Raw genomic sequence first — 27,872 nt, 5'->3', positions numbered from 1 at the left:
TTGCATACATAATGGCCCTTTGATTGAAACCGTAATTATTATGTGGCTTGCATCAAAGAGGAATTTGACACCCCTGCAACAGAGAGTCACATGAGTGGGTCAAATTACTAGGAACTGCTTTCATTATCAATGGTCATTTTTATGACCACAATTAAGTTACTTATCCATCCTTGTTCTAAAGCACTCATCCTTATTGGGGTCACAGGTGAGCTAGTGCATATCCCAGTTGGGTCCCTATTCAACAAGCTCATGTAGATGAGTTACTATTCACACACAGAACCAATCTCACTTGTGGACATTTCAGGGTCTTCAACGTACATCCATGTTTTTATAAATAGGGAACACTAAGAGAAACCGACACAAGCACAGGGAGAATATTCAAACCAGATTCATATTCAGAACCACAGTTATAAACATAATTGTTAAATTAATACTACAGAATTTATCGTAGTTGATAAAAAAAAAAGCAATATAAAAGTTTGGGGAAAATGTTGATTCAAATTGATCATTATCCATATATATTACAGTATTAATATTTATTCATTCATTCGTCATCTGAGCAGGGAGAACACGGGTACTTCTCACAGGAAGGGTGGAGCCTGCATTTGAACCCTTGATCTCAGAACTGTCAGGTATCGGGTTAAGCCATTCATCCATTGTGCCACATTTACTATCACTTCTTATGAAAGCATATTAAAACACCAACATTGTTTTGCAAATGCGAAACCTTCCTCTCGGCAGGCCAGGAATTTGTCAACGCCTTCAGCATCATGGTGTTAATTGCAGTAGTTATTTTTACAACATACTATCACAATACTGTAACCACTTTATTGTCTTTGTTCACAATCTACTGTCAGAAAAGCAAACAGTCGCACCGGACGCAAAATTCATTTGTGCTGTTTCATAGCTGGATTTAGTGAGGGTTCATATTAAAATAGAGCACACATTCAGATGAGACTTAAATAAATGTGAGCAGACTTGACCAACAGTGAACCACTTTGTCCTCAATCACACACTGACTAGGTTGTCCGAGCCTGGAAGCAGCCTGAGTGCAAATGAACACTAACAAGTCCTTCTTGTCCCGAGATATCTTTCCACCTCAATGGTAAAGTTCGAATGATACACAGGAAGGCACTGTGAATCAAGAATGAATTGATATAAACTGTTGATTTTGCACTGCAGGAATCAACAGTTGACAACTTTCAAAGAGCCTTAATCATAGAGAATGATAATCTCTGGTTTGTCATAATCATAAATCCAACAAGGTATCTTCTTGGTTCTCTAGCTCAACGTCCAAGGCTTCGTTGGACTTCCCTTTTGATATCCTCCATCATGTACAGAAATGTCCCAGTGTGGATGGACTCACTCCTGCCTAATCCAGAGGGATGAATCTCAGTTCTGCCGCACATACAACAGGACAACATCCAAGCTGTACACAAATAGGTGGAGACCCTCAAAAACTTTCATCATACGTCATTGTTATTTAGAGGATCCACAGAGTCTGGTGTGACACAATGTGCATTGGTATCCATCATATGGAGTTTCTCCGTCCCGTTCCTTGGCTCTTCCTGCCGCCGCCTCTTCTTTCGGCAAACTTTAAACCTGCGACTGACATGAATGAGACAGTGTTTAGTAATTTGATATCAAAGGCAAAAGCAAGAACACCTTAGTGGGTGCAAGTTCCTTCATATTCGCTGAAGTTGGTTGGTGTTAAAACCTTAACCTTAAAGTTAACGCTAAGCCATTTCTTAGTGGACCTGATCTTTTCACTGAGACCTTATCTTTAAGTTGAGACCTTGATCTTCAGTTTTACCCTGGTCCCTAAATCCAAATTTTAAAGTGTGTATGACACCAAAAAGCATGTTTATTTCATATTTCACGCAGTGTTTTATGTTCTCAATGAAATGGACCGCTTGGATGTGTGTGGAAGCGATTGTTTTATATATTCAATTTTTGAATCCCACGTCATGAAAAGGAGTAACTTCCGGCTCCAGTCTCCAGGTCAGGACGAATGCGAATGTGACGTCACCCGGGTCAGCATCTCACAGTACAGTATTGCTTTATAGCATGCAGATGGACTGCGAATTCAGCTGATTTTGCGGATTAATTCATTTATTTTTCGCATAACACCAGCCAAATGTGCTGCAGAAAAATGTTGCTGCACCAGGGACAGGCGTGTGAGCCTTTTGGGGTTGCAAAAGGTTCCCATTCACCGCAGATATTGAGCAAAACATTGAGCAAAACAAGCCCTACAAGTGTCGGACCATTGGACTCACGGGGAAGTGAGTAAACATCGTATTTTGTATTATGTCAAATACTGGGATCAGGGCACACGTTTTAATACTGAGGTGGTTTGCATTTTGTGGCCAATTGTCCACCGAGAATGCCACTCAGCCGCACACCCCCCTCGTTCCTTCGAGTGCCCGCCGGGATAGCACTATAGTCTGCTTACTGCCCTCTTCGTGTGCCCGGTGTTCTGTCAAATTGTCAATCCATCAGAAATTGCAACTTTGTGTTAAAAATGGCCGTGAATACAGCTATTACACTCCAAACTATCTTTCAATAAAGGACTATTTACTTACGTTTGATCATGGACGGACATGTAGAAAAGTTCTCCTCAGACACATCCTACCATGTTAGCTGCACAACAACTGCGCGCTGCTCTCTCAATGTTTACGTCTTCGCCGTGTAGTAAAGCATTATTTTACACCATGATCCTATTGACCATGTGGCAGCGACCCGCTCCTCCGACGTCGGCCGGTTAGTCCAGCTGCTTCCCTAACTCTCCTGCACGCAGCAGGGAAACGAGTCCAAAGAGCTGTAACTTGCTTGCTGCCGGGCAGGTTGCCGATCGGCGAAGACAATCGACAACCCCGCCGCCGTGTGACATGATCCTGGGTAGTTTTGTGTGGGTTTTTTTTTTTTGCTTCGAAAGCTGAGAAAAAGACTTTGAAACATCACTCGGTTCGTGTTAGCATGTCTGTTAGCTGCCACGCCTCCTGGTTTGTTTACGATCTCCGAAGCCGGGACAGGGAAATGATAAAAGCTAGACTAACTCCGGTGGCATTAAATATAGTTTGGGAGCTGCAAGATGTGGACAGTTTTGACCATTATGGTGCAATTTTGCCATGTCGTATTGAATAAATGCATTTTTGATATTTCATATTCCATTTAGCACAAGACTGTTATTTGTCATGACCATACCATTTATCTAGCAATTGGGGAAAAATACTTTGATAAAAAGAATATCCTGTAAAAATATTGGAGTAGAGAGACTGAAACAATGACATTTTGCTGCTCTCTTCGTCGCATTTTCCTCGTTCTAAATAATTCCCCCTCAATAGGCTGAATACTAAATTAGATGGAACCATGACCCTGCTGACGTCATCCTCACATTGGGGACGCTAGAGCCCTAGAATGGTAGGCGTGGCTAAACGGCGGATTAAAAGACTAATTTCTCGTCATCTGCGCTTTGCCAAATTGTTGTATATAGTCGAATTGTCTCAAAATATGATTCTAATTCACATAATAATGCTATTTAAGACTTTTTTTTATCCTGTCATAGGCACTTTAAGTTTCCACTTTAAAAGCTTGCCCTAGTCCCCAAACTTAAACCATAAGGCAAAACCCTTAACCATTAGGCTGACCTTCTAAAACATATCAAGAAATATCAAATATCTGGACTTTACCTGTGCACCGAACTGTATCCAGAGATTTTTCGAGATGCTTAAAAGTTTTTGAGAATTTGGAACAGGCTTCTGAAAGGTTGTGCGAAAATAGGTTGTTGTCAAAGTCATTTAAACTATTTGTACAAAACAAACATTATGCTCTCACAATACTGCTACCAAGCTAACCAGCAAAGGGCAATCAAACAAATCTCTCAAGCCTTGGCGGCTTCATATTTGGAGAAGGTAATAAAACAGTATATAAACCAGAAAATACGGGGAGTGGCAGTTTCAGTTTTCCTAAAGGCTTTTTTAAGGACAGTAATGGGCAAAACTTCTAATTCTAGATCTGCCAACAAGACATAAAACCATGTACAGTGGTACCTCTACATACGAAGTTAATTCGTTCAAGGACCTTGTTTGTAAGTCGAATTGGTCGTATGTCGAGCAGGATTTTCCCATGAAAATACATCATAATTCCATTAATACGTTCCATAGCCCGAAACCTACACTAAATCCTTAATAAATACTGCTAGTGCCATTACAAATGGCAATTACACCTAGCCAAACAAATAAATTATAAATAAAAATCGGAATAATGATATTTCCTGTAATAATGTAACGAATCGGGTTCTAATGTGGCGAATGTGTTTTGCGTGCTGTACCTGAACGCACCGCACTGACGTGACGGTGAGATAGATGCAGTAGTGATTTTACTTTTCTTTTAATGTTCTGTTGTTGTTGGCGTGAAGTGCAGCGGACAGTACGCGTGTTGTGTTGCACAAGTTCTGAAATATTAACCCTTGTGTTAGATATCAACTTATATTTTTGCTAGTGAATTAAATTTGATCTGTAAATTAACTTGGCCTGAAAATACTAAACCTTTGCAGTATATTGTTCTCGAGTCAAGATTGACCCGTATTCAAGTTTGGGTATTTTAAAAGTACCATTGATTTTTGCATACTAAAATGTTAAAACGGTTCAATTCTGTCCCCAACACAATATGAGGGTTAAAAACCTGACAAAGCTGAAGCTCGGGGGAAGACTGTCGAGATCGTATATTCTACAGCCGTAATGTCAAGCCAATTTACAGACGCACACACCACACTGATATTTTTCATTTCCATCTTCATTTCAATGGTAAGCGTCACCTTTTTCCTTTTTCACCACCTGCACTAACCTTCTTGGAACCCATGTTAATTTCTCTCACAAGAAAATCCGCCGTGCGTCCGTCTTGTGGGAAAACATAGAAACTGAGGGGCTGTCAAAAATCGTAGTATCTCGTGCATGTCGTCGGATGTAGTAACAAATGGCCAGTCAAATTTTCCGTCGGATGTCGAAAAGATTGTGTGTCAAAGCAACCGTATGACGAGGTACCACTGTATTATCGTCAGACACTCACTGTGAGCAGACAAAAGTGAGCACGATGAGAAGAATGAGGACCACGAGCACAGCGATGACAAGGATGATGATCATCTGCCTCCCATCCCCTCTCTGCCAGTCCAGGTCCAAGTACTCACATCTCGAACCGATGTAACCATGTTCACACCTGAAGAGCACAAGACCCTTAGAAGGTAAATATTTAGGAACGGTGTCACACAAAACTTTTATAGGGACCCTGTGATATGCAATGACCTGCTCCTTGCCTTTCGGTCTCTGTGTTTAAACTATCCTGTCATGGTGTAAGAGTAGCGGGTTCCATTGAGATGGCTAAAAAACTCACCTGCCACTCAGATCCTACTTCTGAAAGGCACATATATATTAAAATATCACATTGAAAACAAACTACAATCCATAACTTTGCGCCTTTTCTAAGCATTTTTTGCTTCAGTTATTGGGTAAAATAAACTTATCGAGGTCTTTGAAAGTATGTATTTAGGTCTAAACTTAAAGGGATCCACAGATAGAAAAACTTGTAGTTCTTAAAACATAAACGTTACTATGAGTTAAAATAATTTGATATTTAAACCACTCTTGATGTTTTTGCTTTTATACAATTTGTAAAATTTGTTTAACTCGTAGGTTGCCATTGTTGTTAACGTCGCAGGGCGGTGACGTCACAAGGTTACGCTGCCGGGCTTCGAAAGTATGACTCTTGCGACATAAACATGTCTGTTTAACCCCAATTTGAACCCCAGAGGAACATTAATGAGCATGACAGCACTGTCGATATTTCACAAAACGAGCAGCAAAAGCAAAATGAACAGGAAAGACGGGATGAGACGAGAGTAGGAAAAAAAAAACTGCGTTCTGCCAAAATGTGCTACACCGGCAAAATGTCCTACAAGAAGCAAATTTGACACCTAAAATACTACCGTGCCCTTTCAGCTTGTTTTGTGTAGATGCATACAGACAGAACAGACTAAAGATGCCTTAAGAAAATACTTAAACATAGTAATATCAAATAATGGTGGTTTAAATATAACATGTACCTAATGTGGTCAACAGATCAGCAATCTGCTTTAAAGCTACCACGAGAAAACACAAAGATTAAAAGTATCAGAGGGAAAGGTATGCAAAAAGTATTTTAAAAGCAATGAAATGGTAATAGAAGACTCAATAAAAACACAAATAGAAAGTACTCGCTGCTTTTCACCGATGTGCGCATGTGTTGGACGTCTCACCGTGTAGAAGGAATTGCAGTGTTTGTCTAGTGACAGTGACAAACATCACCCCGAGCGTCCATTGTGCGCATAAAACATGGCGCCCTCCGTAGGTCAAAACATGTACTAAATATTAAAGATCTTTAAATCAATGGCAATATTTTATGCATTTCTCATAACCTATTTTAGTAAAAGAGAACAATTGTGGCTTATTAGAGCCTATAAGTCTTTAAGTCTGAGGTTCTCTTTAAACCATGTAGAGGGAGTCACATTATTTACCATATTTGCTGCGAATGGCTAGACTAACAGACTAACAGGAGTGTTAACGGGTTATCTATGACTCACCTACACGACGGTGTCTTTTGATCTTTAACATAGCGACAATCCCCGTGGATGCAGTAGTGGTGGAGCGCTTGCGGACATTTGGTGAAGTGTCCATTCCACTGTCCAGTGTCCAAGGTGGGTGCTGGAAATGACGACATATGGTTTGTTGAGATTAGCTGTTTGTGTATTTCTAGATGTTTTTTTAATCTCTGGTGTAAAAAGGCATAGAAAATAAATTGTTTTTGAGATCTTTCAATGCGTGAGTCAGTGACAGCAAAAGTATGTAGCCTAAGTAAGTATTGTCTATCGCCAGCATTCCCACTGTGACATAATCATTCTTTACTCATAAACCTAATTCTGGTGTTCAAAATTCTCCGTTATCTCAAAAGCACACAGAAGTAGATTGAATTTTGTTTTGTATAGTCAAAATTAACTAATTTTGCAGTTTTGTTCTATATTTTGTAATTGATAATAGATTAGCTCATTTTACAGATCAATAGTAATTTTCTTTATTTTTACATTATTTATTTGCTATTCAAAATTTTTGGCATAATCACAGTCAGAAGGTTGCAGTTAGCGGGGTTGCAAATCCGTACTAGTAAAAGCTAGCTGTTTATCTAGCTCTTACTGGTGACGATTGACAAACTTGATGGAAGACAAACTTGTGTAAATAGGTAAAAAAAATCAAATCAAATATAAGTGTCTCTTTCTGATCACCTGAAGAATACAAGAGTGAGACTGTCAATCAAGGCTAACTTTTTTTCTACATATACAGTATCAAGAATAGAAAGGGCATACATTTGCTAGTCTAACCATTGTTTTGGAAAACTGACCAATGATGTCTAGTTGAATATAGTGATGCCTCGCTGCTCTGCGCTTAAAAAATAATTAAATAAATGCAGTATTTTAAAGAGCTGTCCCGATCCGATCACGTAGTCTCTCACTTTAGCTGCTGCTTTCTTTGGTCAGGCAGTGCACTGGAGTTGCTTATTTAAAGTTAACGATGATTGACAGATTTAAGGTTCAATCTTGCCAGAGACGCTTGTAAGCCTAAACTTCAAAGTGCCGCATACGTCAATTATTGTTTACCTTGTTAAAAAGTTGCTGTGGCACCTCATTGTGTGTAAGTGAGCAGCTTGAGCAGATTTGAGTGGACTCACTCAATGACGCATTTAATAAAGAAAATCATTTTTCTACTTTATTCTTGTTTAAATATAATTCGGTGGCACATCAACATGTTTAAAACTTATCGTAATTATTACATTTGAAGTGTTTAACAACCATTTATTAATATGTATAGGCCTATACATACATAAAAGTTTTTTTAAATTATACTTTGGAGAAAAAAAGAGACAAAACTGTCTTAAAAGTATCTGTTTCAAATGCTAAATCTGAATAAATACATTGAACACACAATTTTTTAAAAACAATTTGGGGGGAGGGCGCTGCTTGGCGGTATTTCACTTATCGCGACGGGTTCTAGTCCGCATTAACCACGAAAAACGAGGGGTCACTGTATGAGGTGATTCATTGCTTTCTACCTTGGTTATTGTAGGCAACTTGGTTATTATGGCAACAAGGTTGCTTGCATTTTGTGTGACACACATTCCACAAATAATAATCATATTTGAAATAATATATTAATGGAGACAAATGTTCCCACAATTAAAAAAGATACAATAAAACAAATAATTCCTCAAAAAGATTAAATGTAATTTCATTTTAACTGGTTTTTTGTTTTTTTTTTCAATTTGGTCATCCAGAGTTAGGAACAAGCGATAAATGGCATTTTAAATATAAAAAAATATATATTATAAAAATATTTTAAGCATTCTTTTTTCTTTTCTTTTCTTTTCTTTTTTCTTTTTTTTTTTTTTTTTTTTTTTTTTAGATTTGGTCTCAGGAAAAGCCAATTTATTTAAAAACTGAATGTATTAGTGTTTTGAATGTGATTATTTAACATCTGAAGAGTTGGACTCTGGCACATAAAATGTCTTCCAATTCTGGAATGAGAACATTTCACATTGGGTCGAGAGTGTGAGTACTTTTGGCACTCCAGCCTCTATCAAATTGTCATCTGGACTCTTTTTACTTGAAAGCTCACCTTCTGTTGTGAGCCGACTTTATAAATAGATTGCAATATGATCCAGGGGTGGGGGTGTATCAGTAAGCACACACATGGCGTTTATTTAGTTAAACATGTCCACAGCTATTAAAGGTCGGAACACACACATACGCCATTTCTTCTTCTTGGGCTGCTATCTTTATAACACTTTTCCATGAGATTACCTTTGGAAGGTGGCTCGTAAAACAATGGCATCAATGAGAGAAAAGTTGAAAACTTAACTCATTCACTGCCTCTGATAGTTATAGATGGCCAGTCCATTTGAATCTGTTGGGCTGGCAGTTGAAATGGATTGGATGTAAGTCGCCATCAGTGGCAGCCAATGAATGAAAAAGACAATCTTGTTGTTGTTATTTTTTGTAGACACAAAATAACGCTTTAAATAGCTAGTTTAAATGTGAATTTGTCTTGCATTTTTACTTAAACTCTGCGTTAAGTGACATTTTAAATTATAATAGGTTATGATTACATCTTTCCTTTGTCTGTTCAATTTGTTTGTCTTTTGCCATGATACGTATGTCCCTACTAAAACCACCCCCCCCCCCTTCGCTTGCCTGCTAATCTACCTGAGCAATTGTCTCTGTTGCCACGGTAACTGCATGGGGCCTCAGTTTGATTGACGGTCTCACCGGTGGTGTTCCAGCTGGCCATGGACCATTTGCACAATGCCAATACTGCAGGTAAAACACACAAGCACAGAGTGTAATTTCACCTTTTATCACATTGCACCTGTTGTGTTCTGTTATACAGCTGAGTCATGAATGGCAATCATTCCTTCCTTGTAATCCCTCTGGAAAAGTTTGGACATTAAGAGTGTGTACTTCTGCGTATTTATATGTGTACTGACTTTCCCTGCGAATACATTACCTAAGATGAAAAATGGGGAGGAATTCATTGCTGAAATGTAAGTGTATTAGCATGTACCTGTTAGTAATCCAAGATAGCGTCCATACACCTTGGCCATGACGTCCTTGCTTGAACCAAAGTTGTCATTGGGTGTGTGAAATTTCAATCCACGCCTTGTAAATTCCGAGGAAGGATAAAAAACCGCCCCGGTGACTTGCGACTTTCTTCATTTAGGTAAAATGTGGCCTTGGAAGCCAAGCAGCCCAGAGTGAGTTTGTGTGAGTGAGTGTGTGTTGGACTCACTGTGTGAATAGAGCTGGAAAAAGGGGCGGGAACTGAAACCTGACACTCCTACTCAGTTTCACCGCCCACACCTATTAAAGAAAATGCATTCATGAAAAGGCATATTTGATTTTTGAGAATAGGATTGCAGGTGCTTTTATTTTTATATATTATTTTTTTATTTTTATATTTAATGGCCCACCCTCCTCGCATGTAAAACATATTAAAAGATTTGGTTTGTACCGAGCCCCTGGAGGGCCAGGTTAGAAAAAAATATTTTTTACATAAAAAAAACATTTAATATTTTTCATAGTCAAAATGTACTAATCTGTTTGGCAAGGCGACTAATACTGCTTGCGTGGAAATCTCTCATCTCACCGTCCCACACGCTTTGGATAAAGTTCATCTTAAATTGTGTTCACTTGGAGAAGATCCGTGTACGCTTGGGGGCTGCAGAAACACTTTTTTGAGCGGTGGACCCCTTTCCTGAAGTATGCTAGGGCCTTGAATTTCCCTCAGATTCCGGATTAACGATACTTCCTTGTTTGTTTGTTTGTTTGTTTTCTTTCCCGTTAGTGATACAGTATGGGGCCGCCCCTCCCACCGGACCTAAAGTTCATATATACATTGTTGTCTATTGATTTTTGGGGAGCGCTGTGGGGGGCTATCAGGTGCTGTTGAACAGCAAAGACATTGCCCTATTATACAGTATTTTTTATAAATGCCGAGGTGCTGTGTGTTTGTGTGTGTATGTTTTTGTTTTGTTTTTTTTTTGGTTATGCATGTATGCTTACACGTCAAAGTCACATAGTGTGTAAATTGGAGTCCATTGGTGAGGAATGTATGTCAATTAAACTTGTGACTGGAAACAATAAAAATAATTTATTTAAAAAAATATATATTTTTTTAAGTACTAGTAAGTACCCACGGATTACTAAACTGTAGCCATAGTTTAATAATCTGTGGTTACCGTTTAGTAATATGTACCCAATAACTGAATATTTTAATTGAAAGTTTCTGTGCAGTTATTTAAAGTATTTTAACTAGGGGTTGTTCCGATCATGTTTTTTTGCTCCCGATCCGATCCCGATCGTTTTAGTTTGAGTATCTGCCGATCCCGATATTTCCCGATCCGATTGCTTTTTTTTGCTCCCGATTCAATTCCAATCATTCCCGATAATTTTTCCCGATCATATACATTTTGGCAATGCATTAAGAAAAAATTGAATAAAACTCGGACGAATATATACATTCAACATACAGTACATAGGTACTGTATTTGTTTATTATGACAATATATCCTCAATATGGCATTTACATTATTAACATTCTTTCTGTAAGAGGGATCCACGGATAGAAAGGCTTGTAATTCTTAAAGGATAAATGTGACTTTGTATATGGTGACTAAATATTGCCATCTAGTGTATTTGTTGAGCTTTCAGTAAATGATACTGTAGCCATTTAACTGTTTTGCCCAAATGCATGATGGGAAGTGCAACCATGACTGTGCGTAGTGGTACTAATTGACATATCTTTTCTGCGTTGGGAAATAACATAGGGTGTTAAGAAAAAGATCATTTACTAACGTCCTTCCCCACATTGCTTCCCACGGTATTTCTAATCGTAGGGAGAGTGATTGTAAGGCTTTAGCCAATTAAAAAAAGGCTCCAAAGGCTGCCAAAATTCCCTCTACTCATTTTACGCTGCCTTTTAGGTCTATATATAAAACGGCGCCATTACAGATTGAATGTGACAATGCGTGAGTGGGTCATGCAGCGCATGTGTTAATTGCGTTAAATATTTTAACGTGATACAGTTTTTTTTTTTTAAATTAATTGCTGCCGTTAACGGGATAAATTTGATAACCCGACCTTAAGCCTAAACTAAAGACTCTGGATGAGTGTAACATATTATGTTTGTAACGTCAAATACAATTAGAAAACGATTTAATTAAAAAATATATATATATTAAAAAAAGGCATGTCCGATTTTTTTTTGCCGATTCCGATACTTTGAAAATGACGTGATCGGACCCGATCTCTAATTTTAACCATTTTTAATCACACTAGTAATTAATGAAATCATTTTTTTAGAGTTTGTCTTATATTGATATTTTTGGATTGACCACTTGAGGCTACTATATTTAATTGTTGGTCATGATGCTGGTACTTAGACTATTTTTTTAGTTGGTCCTTGGTGTACAACTTTTTTAGGGCAATGGGACAGGTGTGAATGAGCCAAATGAATTCTACTTAGCAACATTTGAAATATTTGGCATTCATTGCAGTCCAAAGCTGCAGTGCTGAAACATGAAAAACCGTCCCAAAAAATGTTATAGGCCTATGGGGTTACGATTGAGCCGCATAAATTCTGATGAGCAAAAAGCAAATAAAGCCACTTCTCCGGATATACTTTTGTTAACACCGCCTGATTGGCGCAACGAGAATATATTTGCTTTTAATTTGTTTTTAAAAGAGGCCCTGCCCAATTTTAAGATGTTTGCTCAGTTATTACTTTTTGCTGTACAAAACATAATTGTTGACGTTTTTGAAGTCTAACAAGATTTCCTTTCTAGCCAATCAGCAAAAAGAAAAGTAATAATAATTTTAAAAATGTGTACATAATTGAATAGAATGATTGAATGATGTATTGTATAATACAGCCATATTTCGAATATGCTCTCAATATAATACAGTGCTTGGCCAGCAGATGGCATGATTCTGACAAGATTTCTTTTCCAGCCAATCAGCAAAGAAAAGTAATGGTAATTTGATGTACTGTATAATACAGCTGTATTTTGAATATGCCCTCAATATAAGACAGTGCATGGCAAGCAGATGGCATAATTCTGTCTCATGTTGTTAGTGAGCTAACAGTAGACATCTGCTCTGTATTAGTGATCCTTCATTAGGCAAGGCAAATTTTTTGCTTTGCACAACAAGGTAATTCAATTACATCACATAAAAATCAGCAAAACACAATTAAGAAATAGAAATAAAGATACAAATAAAATGATACATAACAGTTGTATTTAATCAGTTAAAAACAAAAACTATTCACACAGGAAACAGAAATACAAACAAATAAATGTGTAAATGTATGAACAGCAAAAGTCACACAATTAAGTATTTGAACAATGGGGGCGGTTACGTTTTTTGTTATAGTTTTTTTTTTTAATTTATTTAAAAACCTGTCCTGTTTAGATGTTTGACACCGAGAATGGAAGTCTAAGTGACAGGTTGGTCTGAACAGTTTTAATATTTCACATTGAGAGTATGACATTTGTGATCATTCAACATACCTCGTTTATTATGACAAAGCAGCGAACAGGAAAGGATTATGAGCGAACAGAAGAAAAGAAAATAAACACAAGAAAAGAAAGAAAAGAAACACAAACAACAAGAAATACATTGAACGCCTACACTAACTATCAATATGTTGGCGCTATCATCAGCTATATGTGTTTCTGATTGACCCCATGTGGGGGGCCTGTTGACCAGGGAAGGAAGGGGAGGGGAGTGGGGGAGTCTATAAGATAATTGATTGGGAGGGGTGGAGAGTACTCAAATCAGCTTTGTGATCTAGAAACCAGTAATCTTGTGAATCCCTTGTGAGCGTAAGCCCGTCGGCAACCGACACTACGTCGCCCCATCGCCAATCCCGTTACCGGGGCCCCCCACCTGAGCATGCCCAATCACATCCAGCCGCGCGCGAGCCCCACCGGACACGCTACAGCAACGCAGACGAGCGGAGACACCGTGCGGGCGTCTTCTGTGTGTCACATTTGCTTTATTATTTTTTTTTAAATTAATAATATCAACAATCTCGCAACTAGCCTTTGTGGCGTTCTCTTTCGATTCTCGGGTTCTTGCGAAATACTGCTGCTGTGAAATCAAACTAGCTTCAAGTTGCTTTAATTTCTCGCTACGTATCTTCCCTGTAATCTTGTTGTACATGTCAGCGTCTCTTGTTTGGTAATATCGCCTCACATTGAACTCTTTAAAAACAACGACTGTCTCTTTGCAAATGAGGCAGACACAGTTGTTGCGTATTTTAGTGAAGAAATAGTCCAATTTCCACCTATCCCTGAAGTGTCGGCCATCACAGTCAACTTTCTTTTTTTGTGTTGATTGTCACCATTTTAGAAAATTGGGAGTTAAGGGTCACATGGGGTAATGTTGCTTAGAGTGCTGTTGCCTTTTAGTGGGTAAATGAGGAGCAGCATTTAGTGTGTAAGCTACTTCATATGATGGTAGCAGTACTGCTGACCAATTTATTAAGTCTGTGTGCGGGCCAGACGTTATTGATTTTATGACAGAGGCTGGGGGCAGGATGAAATTTGACCAGGGGCCGCATTTGGCCCCCGGGCCGGACTTTGGACACGTCTAACCTAAGGGATCTGGATGCTTCGTAGGGGTCAAACAAATCAAGCATGCACTTATGTTCAAGCCTCCAAGGCTATTAATTGTTTTGTAGACTAACTTTTAATTTTTAGAAAATTTATAGTCTCGACAAGTTTCCTGAGCGAAACCTGGGCAGCGCCATCTTTGACATTTTGACGTTTAGACAAAACACCATGAATTGCAGTTGAAGTAGTCGAAGTTTTAAACTGCCTAAATCAAACCAGAGGAACCCACGGATTCTCCAAAAATGGATTCAGCACAATGTAGATGGGACTTTCTGTGCTGTGCTTGGTTGTGTGAACTCCTGGAGGTGCCTATATACTATATGCTTGCAAGTGGAATGTTTTCAACAGAGTCCAGCTTCAAAGCCCCAGTGTGGATCAACCTCGCCATACGCCCTAAATCGAAACCAGCAGCAGATTCAGGAAATCATAAATCGGGCCTTACATCATCAGGATAGATTGCACGATATATGTCCATCAACGTAAATGCTGTTGTAAGGTACATCAAGATGTCTTCCCTTGACTAACAGCGTTTTCCACCTGTAAACAAACGAACAAAAAACGTGTAACACTTGAATTTATGCATTTAGAGTAAAAAACCCGTGTATGACACTTAGTAGATGAGTGTTTTTTTTCCATTCTTTGTCATTGAAGCTAATGGAAAGCTAATGATGTCTCAGCTGTGACGCAACACAGAATTGTAGTCAAATTGAACGTAATTGTACCTGTTATTGGTTTGTGGTGGCACCGTCTTGGTTCCACATCCGCGTTCATGAAAACAAAATTCCCATATTCATGTATTACGACACCTTCAACTGGATGCTTCGGAGCTTTTCAGGTCCCTGATTGCGTTTCCATTCACTGCCATTAAATCAATAAAATACTAAACTATTTTGGTTGTAGCGACTCTTAGCCATTTCTTCATGTTGTCCTCCCATGTCATCATGATGGCAGATAGATGCGGCATATATACAGTATACAGTCTATACTTTGATTCACAGGAAGCCAGTGTAATGATTACATGACCAGTGTACTATTGTCCAGCTTCTTGGTATTTGGAAGGACTCCGGCAACAGTATTCTGGATTCTGGACTCCTGTAATTCTTCTTTAGGAGAGTTTGTGATGGAGTTAAATGTTTTGAAATTCTTTGGAGCCTTGAACAGGAAGAGCGTGTTTCCTCTCTTGCTGTGTCTGCGCACCCAATATAGCGTGAGCATCAGGAAGCGACGATTCCGTGATATTTTGACTGCTCATCTAAAACCTGCGTCTAGGCAACGTCGTCAAAATAAACATCCTTGTCAGAGTTTCAGTGATACCTGAGCAGGGCAGTGCTGGGCTCATAAAAGTATTTAATTAAGACATTGTGCAGCTTGTACTGCAAGTTTTCTGTCACAATTTGTCACAGTTGTTTGAGACAGTTAGGCTTGAGTTGAATGAATTCTGCCTAGCAACTAGTGAATAATCCACGCGTCCATTCTAACAGCCTTGTGGGAATGCCTTGAAAAATTGCCATTAAACAAAAAGCATGTACAGTGGGGAGAACAAGTATTTGATACACAGTCGTGTATCTTCTATAGTTTTTCTGCATTGATTTTGAGCTCGTTGCTAAGCAGAATCCACAAGGACCAATTATAACTGTCCTATCCAATTATGGGAGAAAAAGGCATTCGTTGCAGTTCAACAAAAAGCATGATTCCACGTTTATTTTCATACCAGATATGAGTTTCAAAGTTATTGGGGGGAAACAATTCCAATGCCTATACACCAACTATGACTCTCCCCCATTAATTCTGCCAAGTAGCAAAGCAAATACTGTACTTCATTCAAAAAACAAAACATCTTGGAGGTAAACGTTTTTTATTTGAGTAGCAAATGCCAAATTTGTCACTTGGAGCAGTTTCGGAAAGAGCTCCGTTAAAACAGCTCAGCATCAAGAAAAGAACCCAAGGAAAGATCTTTTAATTGTGTTAGATTTGGAGAAAATTTGTTTCATTGTTATTTAAAGAATGTCACATTTGTGCCAGGCATATGGGCAGTTATTTAGCTGTTATTTGGATTATTTACTCTTTCATGGGTAGACTTCAAAGGGCTCCAGATTAGATAGTCAGTGAAGTCAAAAGCATGCATATATGTACTGTATGTATGGAAATTCTGGCTTTATTACTTTCATAATGATAAGCCTACAACACAGTTACAATTGAATCCCATAAATTCAGCCGAGCAACAGCAAATAATCCACTTGGAGAACACTCTCCAATCCTTACAAAAAATGATGCAAAGGGAAAGATTTAGACAGCACTTTACTCAGTAAATATTGACATGTTTTCAACATAATTTAATTTCTTTTAAAAACAGTACAGGTACAAAACAATGCATGACGTTCCCCTCCCGCGGGCGGATGTCACACAACCGTGCAGGATCGTGGCTCTCGGAAGGGATTACTTCCTGTGGGGACGCCCACCAGTAAAGCGTCCCTGCCTGCATTCTGTAGACAGAACTGCTGCAGCTCAGCAGCCGCCTCCGACACCTGTATGTATAACATCACATAGAAAATTTATATACACGTTTATATTCATACCGAACTCATACTAAGCTGTTTGCTATAGGTTACAGTCTACTTTGGACTTGAGAGAATCTTGTAAGATGTTTTCACTGCAACAAACAACCAACAACAACAACAAAAAATAAACAAAATTTGATGATTTGAAAATCTTAATAAAAACAACATATTTGACTTTCAGTTGTATATACGGTGATCCCTCGCTACTTCACGCTTCAAAGTTCGTGCCCGCGGTCCATCGCATTTTTTTCAATTAAAAAACTAAAGAAACACAGTACCGTATTGGCCCGAATATAAGACGGTGTTTTTTGCATTGAAATAAGATTGAAAAATATCTATTTTATATATATATAAATATAAATATATTTATATTCGCGGTCTAGACATTATACCCATTCACGACGCTAGATGACACCAGATATCATTAAAGCGATGTTCTGTCATGACAGATCTCAGCTACTAGTTTAACCAGTTTGCATTATTTTTATTGCAATGTTTTTCCTTATTCAGATTTGTTTCAAGACTACAGTTACAGTGACACTTCACTTTGATGGTTAATGCAGTTATTGCAATTTTGTTGTTTTATCACAATAGATTGGTTTATTTACATTTCAAAAACCAGAATCCATTCATTTACGAATGTGATTGCACTTTAGTTTACATATTTAAATGTTCAGATATTAAGATTTGAATGTGGCAAAATAACATGCTTTTTCTCTCAAATGTATTGTTATAATCATTTGTTTCAGATGTACTGTATAAAAAAATAATTTAGTGTTCAAAAAGTCTTTTTTCAAACTTGAGTCTTGAAAAAGATGGTGTCGTCTTATAATCAGGGCCGTCTTATATTCGGGCCAATACGGTATTTTATTTAAAATTGTTAAGATATATGCATGTAAACATGTACAAATCATTGTTGTTTTTAATATTTATCTTACGTATAAATATTACCTCTGTAGTGCTTAGAAACTATTTACAAAAATATACATATACATGCAAGTTTTTTTATCATACTTTGGGGAAAAAACACATATGTATCTCTTTCCATTGCTATTCAATCTGCCTCTACATTGCGGATTTTTTATTTTCGCGCGGGGGGGTCCCATTAACCGCGGAAAATGGGGGATCACTGTATATCATACCAAATGAATTCTGCCAAGTGACAAGCTAAGGGTCAAGTTTCTAGCAGTTGTGTCGATAAAGTATGCGCACATTTTCAAACATCCATTGAGCAGGTTTCATTTTCATTTCTGGTTTCTATATTTTTTCTCTTGGAACTAAATTTGTCCCAACATGTGGGCAAGGAGAGCCATGTGTCAACTGCTGAATTTTAAGTCAACTTCCATACCGCTGAACAAGACGTACAGTAGTGACACTTTGTATATCCGGTTTATTTCTTGGGGAAATTTAATTTGCTTTACATGTACAAAAAGAACTGAGCATCAAAACAAGGTACACGTGCAGTAAAAGTCAAGTTACCACAGAAAAAAATGTATCAATTTTGCCTTGTTTAGTAATTTTTTTCCCTTTACCTTTTTTCTTGCTGTTGAACAACTTAACATTTATTTTCAATATGTTAGTTCCCTTACCTTGATCCTTTCTACACTGGCCTCAAGCTTCAGCTGCTCCACCAGCCGTCGCATACTGGATAAACTAGAATTGGAGGTCATTTTGTTGAAATTCTTCAGGAGAGAGAGACGCTTCTGCTGAAAATTTCCCGTCAATGTTCCTTCACGGCACCAGACTTCTCAAACGGGATGCAAATGACGGCTAAGGAAGGAAGGAAGGAAGGAAGGAAGTGAGGGATGACTTGGCCCTTTCCAAGTGCTGCTACAGTCCATTGGCCTACAAGGGAACACAAGTGATTTAGTTATGAAAGCTTTGTATTTATTTTTGAAAGAATGCAGATACCTGTTTTTACTATTTTGATTTTGATTTTTTTTATTTATTCATATTTTCTATATTCAAAAGTATTTTTAACAAGGCAAGCGTTTACATGTAAAGCAGGAATCTTGAAAGGATAGTTACTGTGCCAAGTTTTGGAAAATTGGCATCCAGTTACTCCTGCCCATTGTTAGCTGGGATAGGCAATCCTTGTGAGGGTAAGCGGTTCAGAAGATGAGTGAATGAATGAATGAATGAATGAATGAATGAAAGACTGTACTTCAGTCTGTAGGAGCTTGACCTACAAAGACCTAAAATTGACTTGACCAAGTCTTTATATCAATTTGTTAAAGTCGTTTCTTATTAAAAAAAAAGAATTGATCAAAACAAATGAAAAATATAGGAGTTAATTTTGCTCATTCAAAATATTGAAATAAGTGTGTATACATTTCAAGATTTTGGTATTAAATGTATATACATATAAATAATACTAATAATAATAGTGTATAATAATCTATATACAGAAACATGATTTTTTAATATTAAATAATTATATTACATTGTACACAATATATTATTTATTGTTATTGTCAAAATTTAATAAAGAAATATCGTTTGGAACATCTCACATGTGGATTGATATACTCTGCATTAAATATAGATTATAAATTGCAGTAGGGCTATATCTTGTCGAGAAGGTATCAATGCTGAAGGGAATAGGTATCGTTCTCGCACACACCATATAATTGTTTGCATTAGTCTAACACAGTCATCTAACTATAGTTTAGGCAGACTTCACTCCATGCCCTTGGACACAGTAAAGTGAATCACCTTATCAGGGCTCATGAGGGGGAAATGGGAAAAATGGTAGTTTCTCGTAGGCACCGTCTAACTGTTTGCGTTACTCTAGAACACGTAATATAATTAATCAGGTAATAGTATCATTTCTCATATTTACTGTAGGACTGTACTACTTTAACACACCTAATATAAAATAAATAGCACACCATTGTTTAATGAAAAGAAGCAGAATAGATACACAACGCCATCTTATCACAGAAGCCCAATGTGTGCGTCACGAGCAAGATTGACGCACCAACTCTTGCAATCAGTTCTCCCGACCACTCCAAGGACAAAGAGCTGGGCGCTCTGTAGCTCTCGCCCAGCCCGGATAACAAGCTGATAGCGGGCGCTTGGGACGTCAAGACCAGCGTCGGTCGCTGTGGCAACCACATCCCATCCACGCACGAACCTGAACCGCCCAAAACCGGCCACAGAGGGATGATCCCGAAACAACACCAAGCCACACCTTCGGCCCGGCCCACTCCATCCTAGCCTTCAAAAACACTGGACACAGAGACAACAGGACAGATTTTGCTGCTCGGAAACATTTTCTATGTAGTCTTATTTTGAATCCAGAATTGTTCCTCCATCGTCTGTTTTTACCTTGTTTTTTGACCGTTGTCGACGAATAAATTGTCAACCTGCTTTCGGTGAGTCTTCTTCAAACTTTTGGAACATACAGTTAGTACAAAGGGTTAACATAAGAGGTGAACGTGTGGAATTTCAGCCCTCCCGGTTGGCGCACGGAAGGGGTAAGCAGCGGAGCACCATTTCCGTTCGACTGTCGCCGTTTTCGTGCAGCTTGGCCGGGGGGCGAATTCCTTCAATGCAAACTACATAACCGACATTTTTACTCTACAGTTGAATCCACCTTCATCCATATACAGTATATCATATAATTAATCAAATAAAGACATGGCTACATGTCTTATGCATTTTACGAGCCAATGGGGACGGACGTCGTTACTTGTCGGCCATTTTCAGGACAGAGTCATTCGCACCAAATATTAAAGTCAATAGTGTACTTTGAATTGACTAAATCGATTGATCATTTTTTAACCGATTTTTAAAACAGCTTGATTACGTCAGAGATGTAGTAATTTTATTGCATACATAAACAAATATACTTTTTTTCCTCCTGCAAATTTCAACATTGAACCTGGATCATAGCCACGTTAGTATGGTTTGTTAAATTGTTACCCACCAAACTCATTGTAAATCAGTCAGGAATTCTGCGAGTTTCAATGGAGTAAATCGAAGTAGTCTTCTGTTGCAAGATGGCCGTCGGTTAGTTACGCCTCCTTCTTAAGAAATCTAGGCCATGCTAAAAAATATATTAAAAAACATGTGGCTGCGGTGACGTCCGCGCATCACTAAGCTCCCATTGGTCCAAGGGCGATTAAGGGAGGTTTAGCTGGATAAGGAGATAAACATGACGGCGAAACTCCTTCTTCCTCAAAGAGCCACGTTTAAAAGTACTTAAAAGAAAAGCGAAAGAGGGGAATGTGAAAGCGAAGCCATGGTGGAAGTGTTCGCCGGCCGCATTCTACTCAACAAAGACGGTAACTTCGTGGATCCTGAGGAAGCGCTGAGAAACAAGGTGGTGGGCATCTACTTCTCAGCAGGATGGTGCCCTCCGTGCCGCGACTTCACACCGGTGTTGTGCGACTTCTACACGGAGCTGGTTGAGGAGGGCGAACCCCCTGCGCAGTTCGAAGTGGTCTTTGTGTCGTCAGACAAGTCCACCGACGACATGGTTGAATACTTCCACGACATGCACGGTGACTGGCTGGCTCTGCCCTGGACGGACGACTACAGGCTGTCAGTATCAAAACCGACGCACGAAAAACATTAATTTCTAAATTTTGCTTTTATTCTGATATAATATTTGCTGAAATGCCCATAGAGGTCACCTTGTCTCGCTTAATCTTACACTGAACCCAAGATGACTGCTTAATCCCTCTTGTGCAATCAATGTACCCCCCAAAATATAGTCACACTAGTTGAGTTCAGGAGTGTTTATAGAGTTCTCAAACAGAAATAGCGCCTTTCCAAGACCCAAGACAAACTTTTTTTTTAATCACTGCCTGCCTTTGACGGTGATATTTGCCCAAAAGATTTTTAATTCCCAGTCAAAACTAAGTCTGTGGCTGCCAATAAGTCATTTTTTTTCTGTTTAAACTACAATGTAGGCGATATGGAGAATGTGTTCACCCCCATCCTACTGTTTACAGGACAGGTGTTGGAAAATCTCTCCCTATTCTCGTAGTTCTTGCATAGGTCTTCTCTGCCTAATCTGGTTTCCTATATACAGTGCAGGCCAAAAGTATTGGCACCCCTGCAATTCTGTCAGATAATTTTCAATTTCTCCCAGAAAATGATTGCAATTACAAATGGTTTGGTAGTAATATGTTCATTTATTTTGCTTGCAATGAAAAAACACAAAAGAGAATGAAAAAAACCATTATCATTTTCAGTGTTGGGCACGTTACTTTGAAAAAAGTAATTATAGTTACTCACTACTTCTTCCAAAAAGTAACTGAGTTAGTAACTGAATTACTGTATAGTAACAGTAAGTAGTTACCAGGGAAAGTAATTATTTCCGTAACTTCAAAAAGAAGTTGTTGTATGTCAAAGAATTTGAAATTTTCTGAGCAGTATTCGAGTCAGTTCAATTGAGAAGAACAGACAGGTAGTTGTGTTATAGAACCTTGTAATATTTATTGCACCTCACCAGCAACAGATTTATCCTACACTTGAAGTGTAACAAAAATAAACAGTAAACAATATAATAAAATAACAATCAGCAGTAAACATTATAAAGTGAATTTAATCAATTAAATCTAAGTCTCACAACCTGAGACAACTGGTCAAGTAGACTTAGCCAACTGTACTTCAAGTATTTTGACTTGAAGTAATGTTTATATCTTTGCTAAGAAAAAGCACAAAACAAAACACGTGCACTATTCTTGAACCTGAATGCACCCCAAGTCTTGGGTGACAAATAAACAGAGCAGAGTAGACTCGCTACGGCTAGTAGTTTCTTCAATTTATTCAGAGTAAGTAATTGACTGCTATTGACGGCGTTGTAACGGCGGAAAAAATAATGAGTTAGATTACATCGTTACTGAAAAAATAACGTCGTTATGTAACGGCGTTATTTATAATGGAGTTAGTCATGACACTGATCATTTTACACAAAACTCCAAAAATGGGCCGGATAAAAGTATAGGCACCCTTAGCCTAATACTTGGTAGCACAACCTTTAGACAAAATAACTGCGAACAGCTGCTTACGGTATCCATCAATGAGATTCTTACAATCCTCTGCTGGAATTTTAGAGCATTCTACTTTGGCCAACTGCTCCAGGTCTCTGAGATTTGAAGTGTGCCTTCTCCAAACTGCCATTTTCAGTTATCTCCACAGGTGTTCTATGGGATTCAGGTCTGCACTCATTGCTGGTCACTTTGGATGGGATTCAGGTCTGCACTCATTGCTGGTCACTTTGGAAGTCTCCAGTACTTTCTCTCAAAACATTTTCTAGTGCTTTTTGAAGTATGTTTTGAGTCATTGTCCCGCTGGAAGACCCGTGACCTCAGAGGGAGACCCAGCTTTCTCACACTAGGCCCTACATTATGCTGCAAAATGTGTTGGTAGTCTTCAGACTTCATAATGTCATGCACACGGTCAAGCAGTCCAGTGCCAGAGGCAGCAAAGCAACCCCAAAACATCAGGGAACCTCCACCGTGTTTGACTGTGGGGACTGTGTTCTTTTCTGTGAAGGCTTTGTTTTTTTTTCTGTAAACTCTTTGTTGATGTCTTTTTCGAAAAAGCTGTACTTTCGTCGCATCTGACCAAAGAACATTCTTCCAAAACGTTTTTGGCTTTCCCAGGTAAGTTTTGGCAAACTCCAGCCTGGCTTTTTTATGTCTCTGGGTCAGAAGTGGGGTCTGGGGTATCCTACCATAGTGTCCCTTTTCATTCAGACGCCGACGGATAGTACTGGTTGAGACTGTTGTACCCTCGGACTGCAGGACAGCTTGAACATGTTTGGAAGTTAGTAGAGGTTCTTTATCCACCATTCGCACAACCTTTCGTTGAAATCTCTCGTCAATTTTTCTTCTCTGTCCACATCTAGGGAGGTAAGCCACAGTGCCATTGGCTTTACACTTATTGATGACACTGCGCACGGTAGACACAGGAACATTCAGGTCTTTGGTCTTCTTTCTTTTCTCCATGCTCAATGTGGTACACACAAGGACACAGGACAGAGGTTGAGTCAACTTTAATCAATTTTAACTGGCTTCAAGTGTGATTTAGTTATTGCCACCACCCGTTATGTGCCACAGGTAAGTAACAGGTGCTGTTAATTACACAAATTCGAGAAGCATCACATGATTTTTCAAAGGGTGCCAGTACTTTAATTGGGCCCATTTTTAGAGTTTTGTGTAAAATGATAATGATTTAATTTTTTTCCCATTGTCTTTTGTGTTTTTTCATTGCAAGCAAAATAAATGAAGATATCACTACCAAAGCATTGGAAATTGCAATCTTTTTCTGGGAGAAATTGAGCATTATCTGACAGAATTGCAGGGGTGCCTTTTGGCCCATACTTTTGCCCGGCACTGTATATATTTGAACTTTGGCATCTGTGGAAAAAACTTTTTACTTGTAAATTTTAAAAGCAAGTACTTTTGTGTTTTAACTTGAGTGCATTTATTTCTTAGATACTTTTACTTCAGTTTTTTTGCCCCTGTATAGTACTTTTACTTACGTAAAAAAAAAAACAAAAAAAAAACAAGAGTACTTCTTCGCCCACTGATATTATATAGGATGTACAGTATTCCCAAACAATGCGTCTTAGTTAACAAACCCGTGTTTATTTAACCCGAGGTGGTCTAAGAATTAAGAACATATTTCCAATGGCATCACTGGGTGTGCCGCAAGCCTTAACTGCTTATCTCAGTTTTAACACAATAAGACAAGATTCTGAGTTAATAATGTTGTTGTCGTTTGCACAGCGAGCTGACGAAGCGCTACAACATCACGGCCGTGCCCAGGCTAGTGATCGTGAAGGAAAACGGCGAAGTAATCACGGACAAGGGCCGAAAGCAGATCAGAGACAGGGGTTTGGCCTGCTTCCGGACCTGGTTGGACGCAGCTGAAATCTTCCAGAACTTTAAAGGCTAGATTGATGTTTCTCTCCCAGTTACTAAGCTGAGGTACATATTTCACATTGGAAACATCTTACCACTCAGCAAAAATGTCACAAAGTGGATACACAGGTTTAATTGCTGTAAGTTCTCCAATTATTGTTAAATGAAGATGAAGTGATTTTACTGTCACTGTATGTCGTAGGTAGATTCCAGATGAAATAATTATTTTTCAAACCAATTAAGTGGGCACTAATTTGTTCAACACCGTCGTTTGGAATCATTAAGCCAGAAAACAACAAGGAGGAAGATTTAGGCTTGAATGCACTTTAATCAGGGATATTCAAAGTCTGCAGAGTGCAATAATAAAATAAACCATGAGCTGCTAAAGGTTGGCTACAAAAGTTAACATTTAATATTTTTCAATGCGAACTGCAGATAATGCAATTCCATTCTCTTTTCCAAAGCCCAAGTCCTTAAACTCCAGCTACTACTACCCCGCCCTTTTCTCGATACTTTTGGCCTTCTGGAATATTTAATACCCTATAAAAGTATGAAAAACTTTGGGCACCCCTGACAATTTCTATTATTTAAATTTATAGATCATTGGGTGTTTTGAGCAGCAATTTCATTTTGATGTATCAAAATAACGAAGTAATATTTCAGAAATGAAACCAAGTTTGTTGGACAAATCATGGAAGATGTGCATTATGCATCCCAACAAAATTCCACAGGTGAAGCTCTGCAAACCACAACAATAATCCTATTGATAAATGAATACAGGTAGACCCCAGGTTACGAACGAGTTCCGTTCCTATGCTGGCGACGTAACCCGAATTTCCCCGCAAGCCGGAATTAACCCATTAAGTACCCCTAAATACCCACTAAACCTCAAAATAACTACCCCAAAAATGTATTATACGTCATATTAATAAAATTTAAAAAAAAATAAGATACTGTACTTACCATCAATGCTGGTGGATGGTGAAAAAGGTACAGTGAGTATGCCGGCTTGTTCACAAGTGGAGACAAAAGTTTCACTGATGTTTACTCTAGTTTTACTTTTAAACCACAGACAAACTGTAGTGTCTAGTGAACAAACAGGTAATTCGATGTGACTTATGAAGCTTATTTAGAGCACTGTACTTCCTTAGTAGGAAACAGAAAACAACCTTATTGGGTGTGCGCTCACTTGAATTGAACTTCCCAGGAATTGTACAATGATGACAGGAAAACAAAAACAATGCACGCAAAATAAATAAATAAAAAAAGTTGTATCATGTAAATATTCAATTAACCTTATTGAGACAATAGCTTTCCTTACTGGCGAAACAAATATTTGCAGGGGAATGTGAACGCTGTTAGACTGAGGAAAAATACGGAGCTCAAACACACACTGTACACTGTTACACGACTAAAAACAAAACGACTGGAGACAAAATGGCGGACGAGACTCCGGTGTAAAGTTGAAATCACGCAATTCGGCTAACCCAAGGACTACCTGTACATCTCTGGTAAATTGACCTTTTACATACGACAATAAATCCATTCTTATTCTTATTTTCAATAAGTATGTATTGGCATAAAGAAGCCAAAACTGCTGTTGTCTAAAACCTATGCACTTCAGAGGAACCTCAGGCACATCTTTTGTGCTACATGTTTTTTTTTTTTTTTTTTAATATATATGTCCAGCATTCTTTGTTATTTTTTTAAATACTGTTTCTATGTGTTAATAAAATGATATTGTAATTTCACTGTTTGCTGTTGTGCTGAAGGAGCTTGTGATGAAATCTAACGTACAAATTATCAATTCCCTGTAGTATTGTTAACACACACGGTTGATGTTATTATCGTGCTGGCTCGCTGTAGTGTTAGTTGCATCGGATGTGTTTGTGTGTGTGCTGAATTTGCTGTTGTCTCTCTTAGCATCCAACAGGTGTGTGTGACAAGTCAGTACAGGCCATTGCTCTCCATGGATTTATTTTAAATTCAGCATTGTCTCTCGAGGACCTGAGTGGCACAGACACTAAATGTCAACCATACAATATTTAGCCTTCAGAAATACTAAGTACAATACCTGTATGAGAACCCTTTGAATGATATACCCCCCGAAAATTGGAAATCCGCGAAGTACAGGTGGAGCTTATTAACATAATTCATTGTTCAATGTATTTATTTAGATGTAAGAGATGTTTTTTCCCCAAAGTATAAATAACAAAAAGAACCTTTATGTCAATAAGTATATTTTAAAAAAAATGTTTTTTAGGAACTGCAAATGTAATAATTATGATATCAAAGAAAATGATTCGAAAATGTATACATGCATATGTCTTAACATTTTTAAATACTGTATTTTTTAATTGAAAGAAATCTACAATGGACTGAAGGGGCGAAGTTGAGCGGGATCACTGTAATTCCTTTATTTAATGTGTATGAAGTTCTAATTTATATATGGGGGTCAACATCTGTAACAGTTACATACAAAAAAAAAATTGAGAATGTTAATGCAAAAATGTATCAACTTGCAGCATGACTTTTGTTTACTGGTCTGGTTTGATTTTAAATGTCTCAATCACTAGTGCTCATTGTTTATATTTGCACAGAAATGGTTTTATTAATACAGTGTATCACAAAAGTGAGTACACCCCTGGCATTTCTACATATATTTAAGTATATCTTTTCATGACACTGACAAAATGACACTTTGACACAATGAAGAGTAGTTTGTGTGTAGCTAATATAATAGAGTTAATTTATTTTCCCCTCAAAATAACAGAAAATATAGCCATTGATATCTAAACCCCTGGCAACAAAAGTGAGTACATAGCATGGGAACTACGTACATCCCTAAATGTCCAAATTGAGTACTGCATGTCATTTTCCCTCCAAAATGCCATGTGTCTCGTTACAGGAGTGCTGTCAGCATTGCTGCAGAGATTGAGGAGGTGGGGGGAGGGGGTGGTCATTCCCACCACCATGCTTGACTGTAGGAATGACACACTTATCTATGTACTCCTCACCTGCAGAGATTGAAGAGGTGGGGGGTGTGGGGTCAGCCTGTTAGTGCTCAGAACATACGCCATACTCTACATCAAATTGGTGTGCATGGCTGTCACACCAGGAGGAAGCCTCTTCTGAAGACGGTACACTAGACAGCCAGCAAACAGTTTGCTGAAGACAT

At 38.3% G+C, this 27,872-nt stretch overlaps 3 protein-coding genes across 7 annotated transcripts; 1 reads left to right on the top strand and 2 right to left on the bottom strand.

Annotated features, from left to right (window-relative positions):
- Positions 1-405: 405 nt before the first annotated feature.
- btc (betacellulin, epidermal growth factor family member) lies at positions 406-9,854 on the bottom strand. Its single transcript, XM_057819414.1, has 5 exons — positions 9,642-9,854; positions 9,284-9,391; positions 6,614-6,734; positions 5,068-5,214; positions 406-1,608 (listed from the first exon to the last, which is right to left on the bottom strand). The coding sequence occupies exons 1-5, from the start codon at positions 9,679-9,681 to the stop codon at positions 1,467-1,469; spliced, it is 558 nt and encodes a 185-aa protein (XP_057675397.1). The 5' UTR covers positions 9,682-9,854; the 3' UTR covers positions 406-1,466.
- Positions 9,855-16,038: 6,184 nt separating this feature from the next.
- Positions 16,039-21,357, bottom strand: gng10 (guanine nucleotide binding protein (G protein), gamma 10). 4 transcript variants are annotated; one of them, XM_057819913.1, is made up of 5 exons: positions 20,743-21,357; positions 20,142-20,204; positions 19,792-20,042; positions 18,401-18,581; positions 16,039-16,778 (listed from the first exon to the last, which is right to left on the bottom strand). In XM_057819913.1, exons 4-5 carry the CDS (start codon positions 18,479-18,481, stop codon positions 16,653-16,655), a joined length of 207 nt encoding a protein of 68 aa, XP_057675896.1. In that variant the 5' UTR covers positions 18,482-18,581; positions 19,792-20,042; positions 20,142-20,204; positions 20,743-21,357; the 3' UTR covers positions 16,039-16,652. The 4 variants fall into 4 exon arrangements, with proteins under 4 accessions (XP_057675896.1, XP_057675895.1, XP_057675898.1 ...); XM_057819912.1 differs by having other exon boundaries at positions 18,401-18,656; positions 20,743-21,356; XM_057819915.1 differs by lacking the exons at positions 19,792-20,042; positions 20,142-20,204 and having other exon boundaries at positions 18,401-18,656; positions 20,743-21,356.
- Positions 20,925-27,366, top strand: nxnl2 (nucleoredoxin like 2). Of its 2 annotated transcripts, XM_057819911.1 has the most exons (3): positions 20,925-21,359; positions 24,560-24,760; positions 26,618-27,366. In XM_057819911.1, the coding sequence occupies exons 1-2, from the start codon at positions 21,058-21,060 to the stop codon at positions 24,726-24,728; spliced, it is 471 nt and encodes a 156-aa protein (XP_057675894.1). In that variant the 5' UTR covers positions 20,925-21,057; the 3' UTR covers positions 24,729-24,760; positions 26,618-27,366. The 2 variants fall into 2 exon arrangements, with proteins under 2 accessions (XP_057675894.1, XP_057675892.1); XM_057819909.1 differs by having other exon boundaries at positions 20,926-21,359; positions 24,560-27,363.
- Positions 27,367-27,872: the final 506 nt, after the last annotated feature.

This window comes from Corythoichthys intestinalis, chromosome 17, assembly GCF_030265065.1.
Source record: "Corythoichthys intestinalis isolate RoL2023-P3 chromosome 17, ASM3026506v1, whole genome shotgun sequence".
In the NCBI taxonomy this organism is placed as follows: Eukaryota; Metazoa; Chordata; class Actinopteri; order Syngnathiformes; family Syngnathidae; genus Corythoichthys; species Corythoichthys intestinalis.
This window is presented reverse-complemented; position numbering and strand designations above follow the sequence as displayed.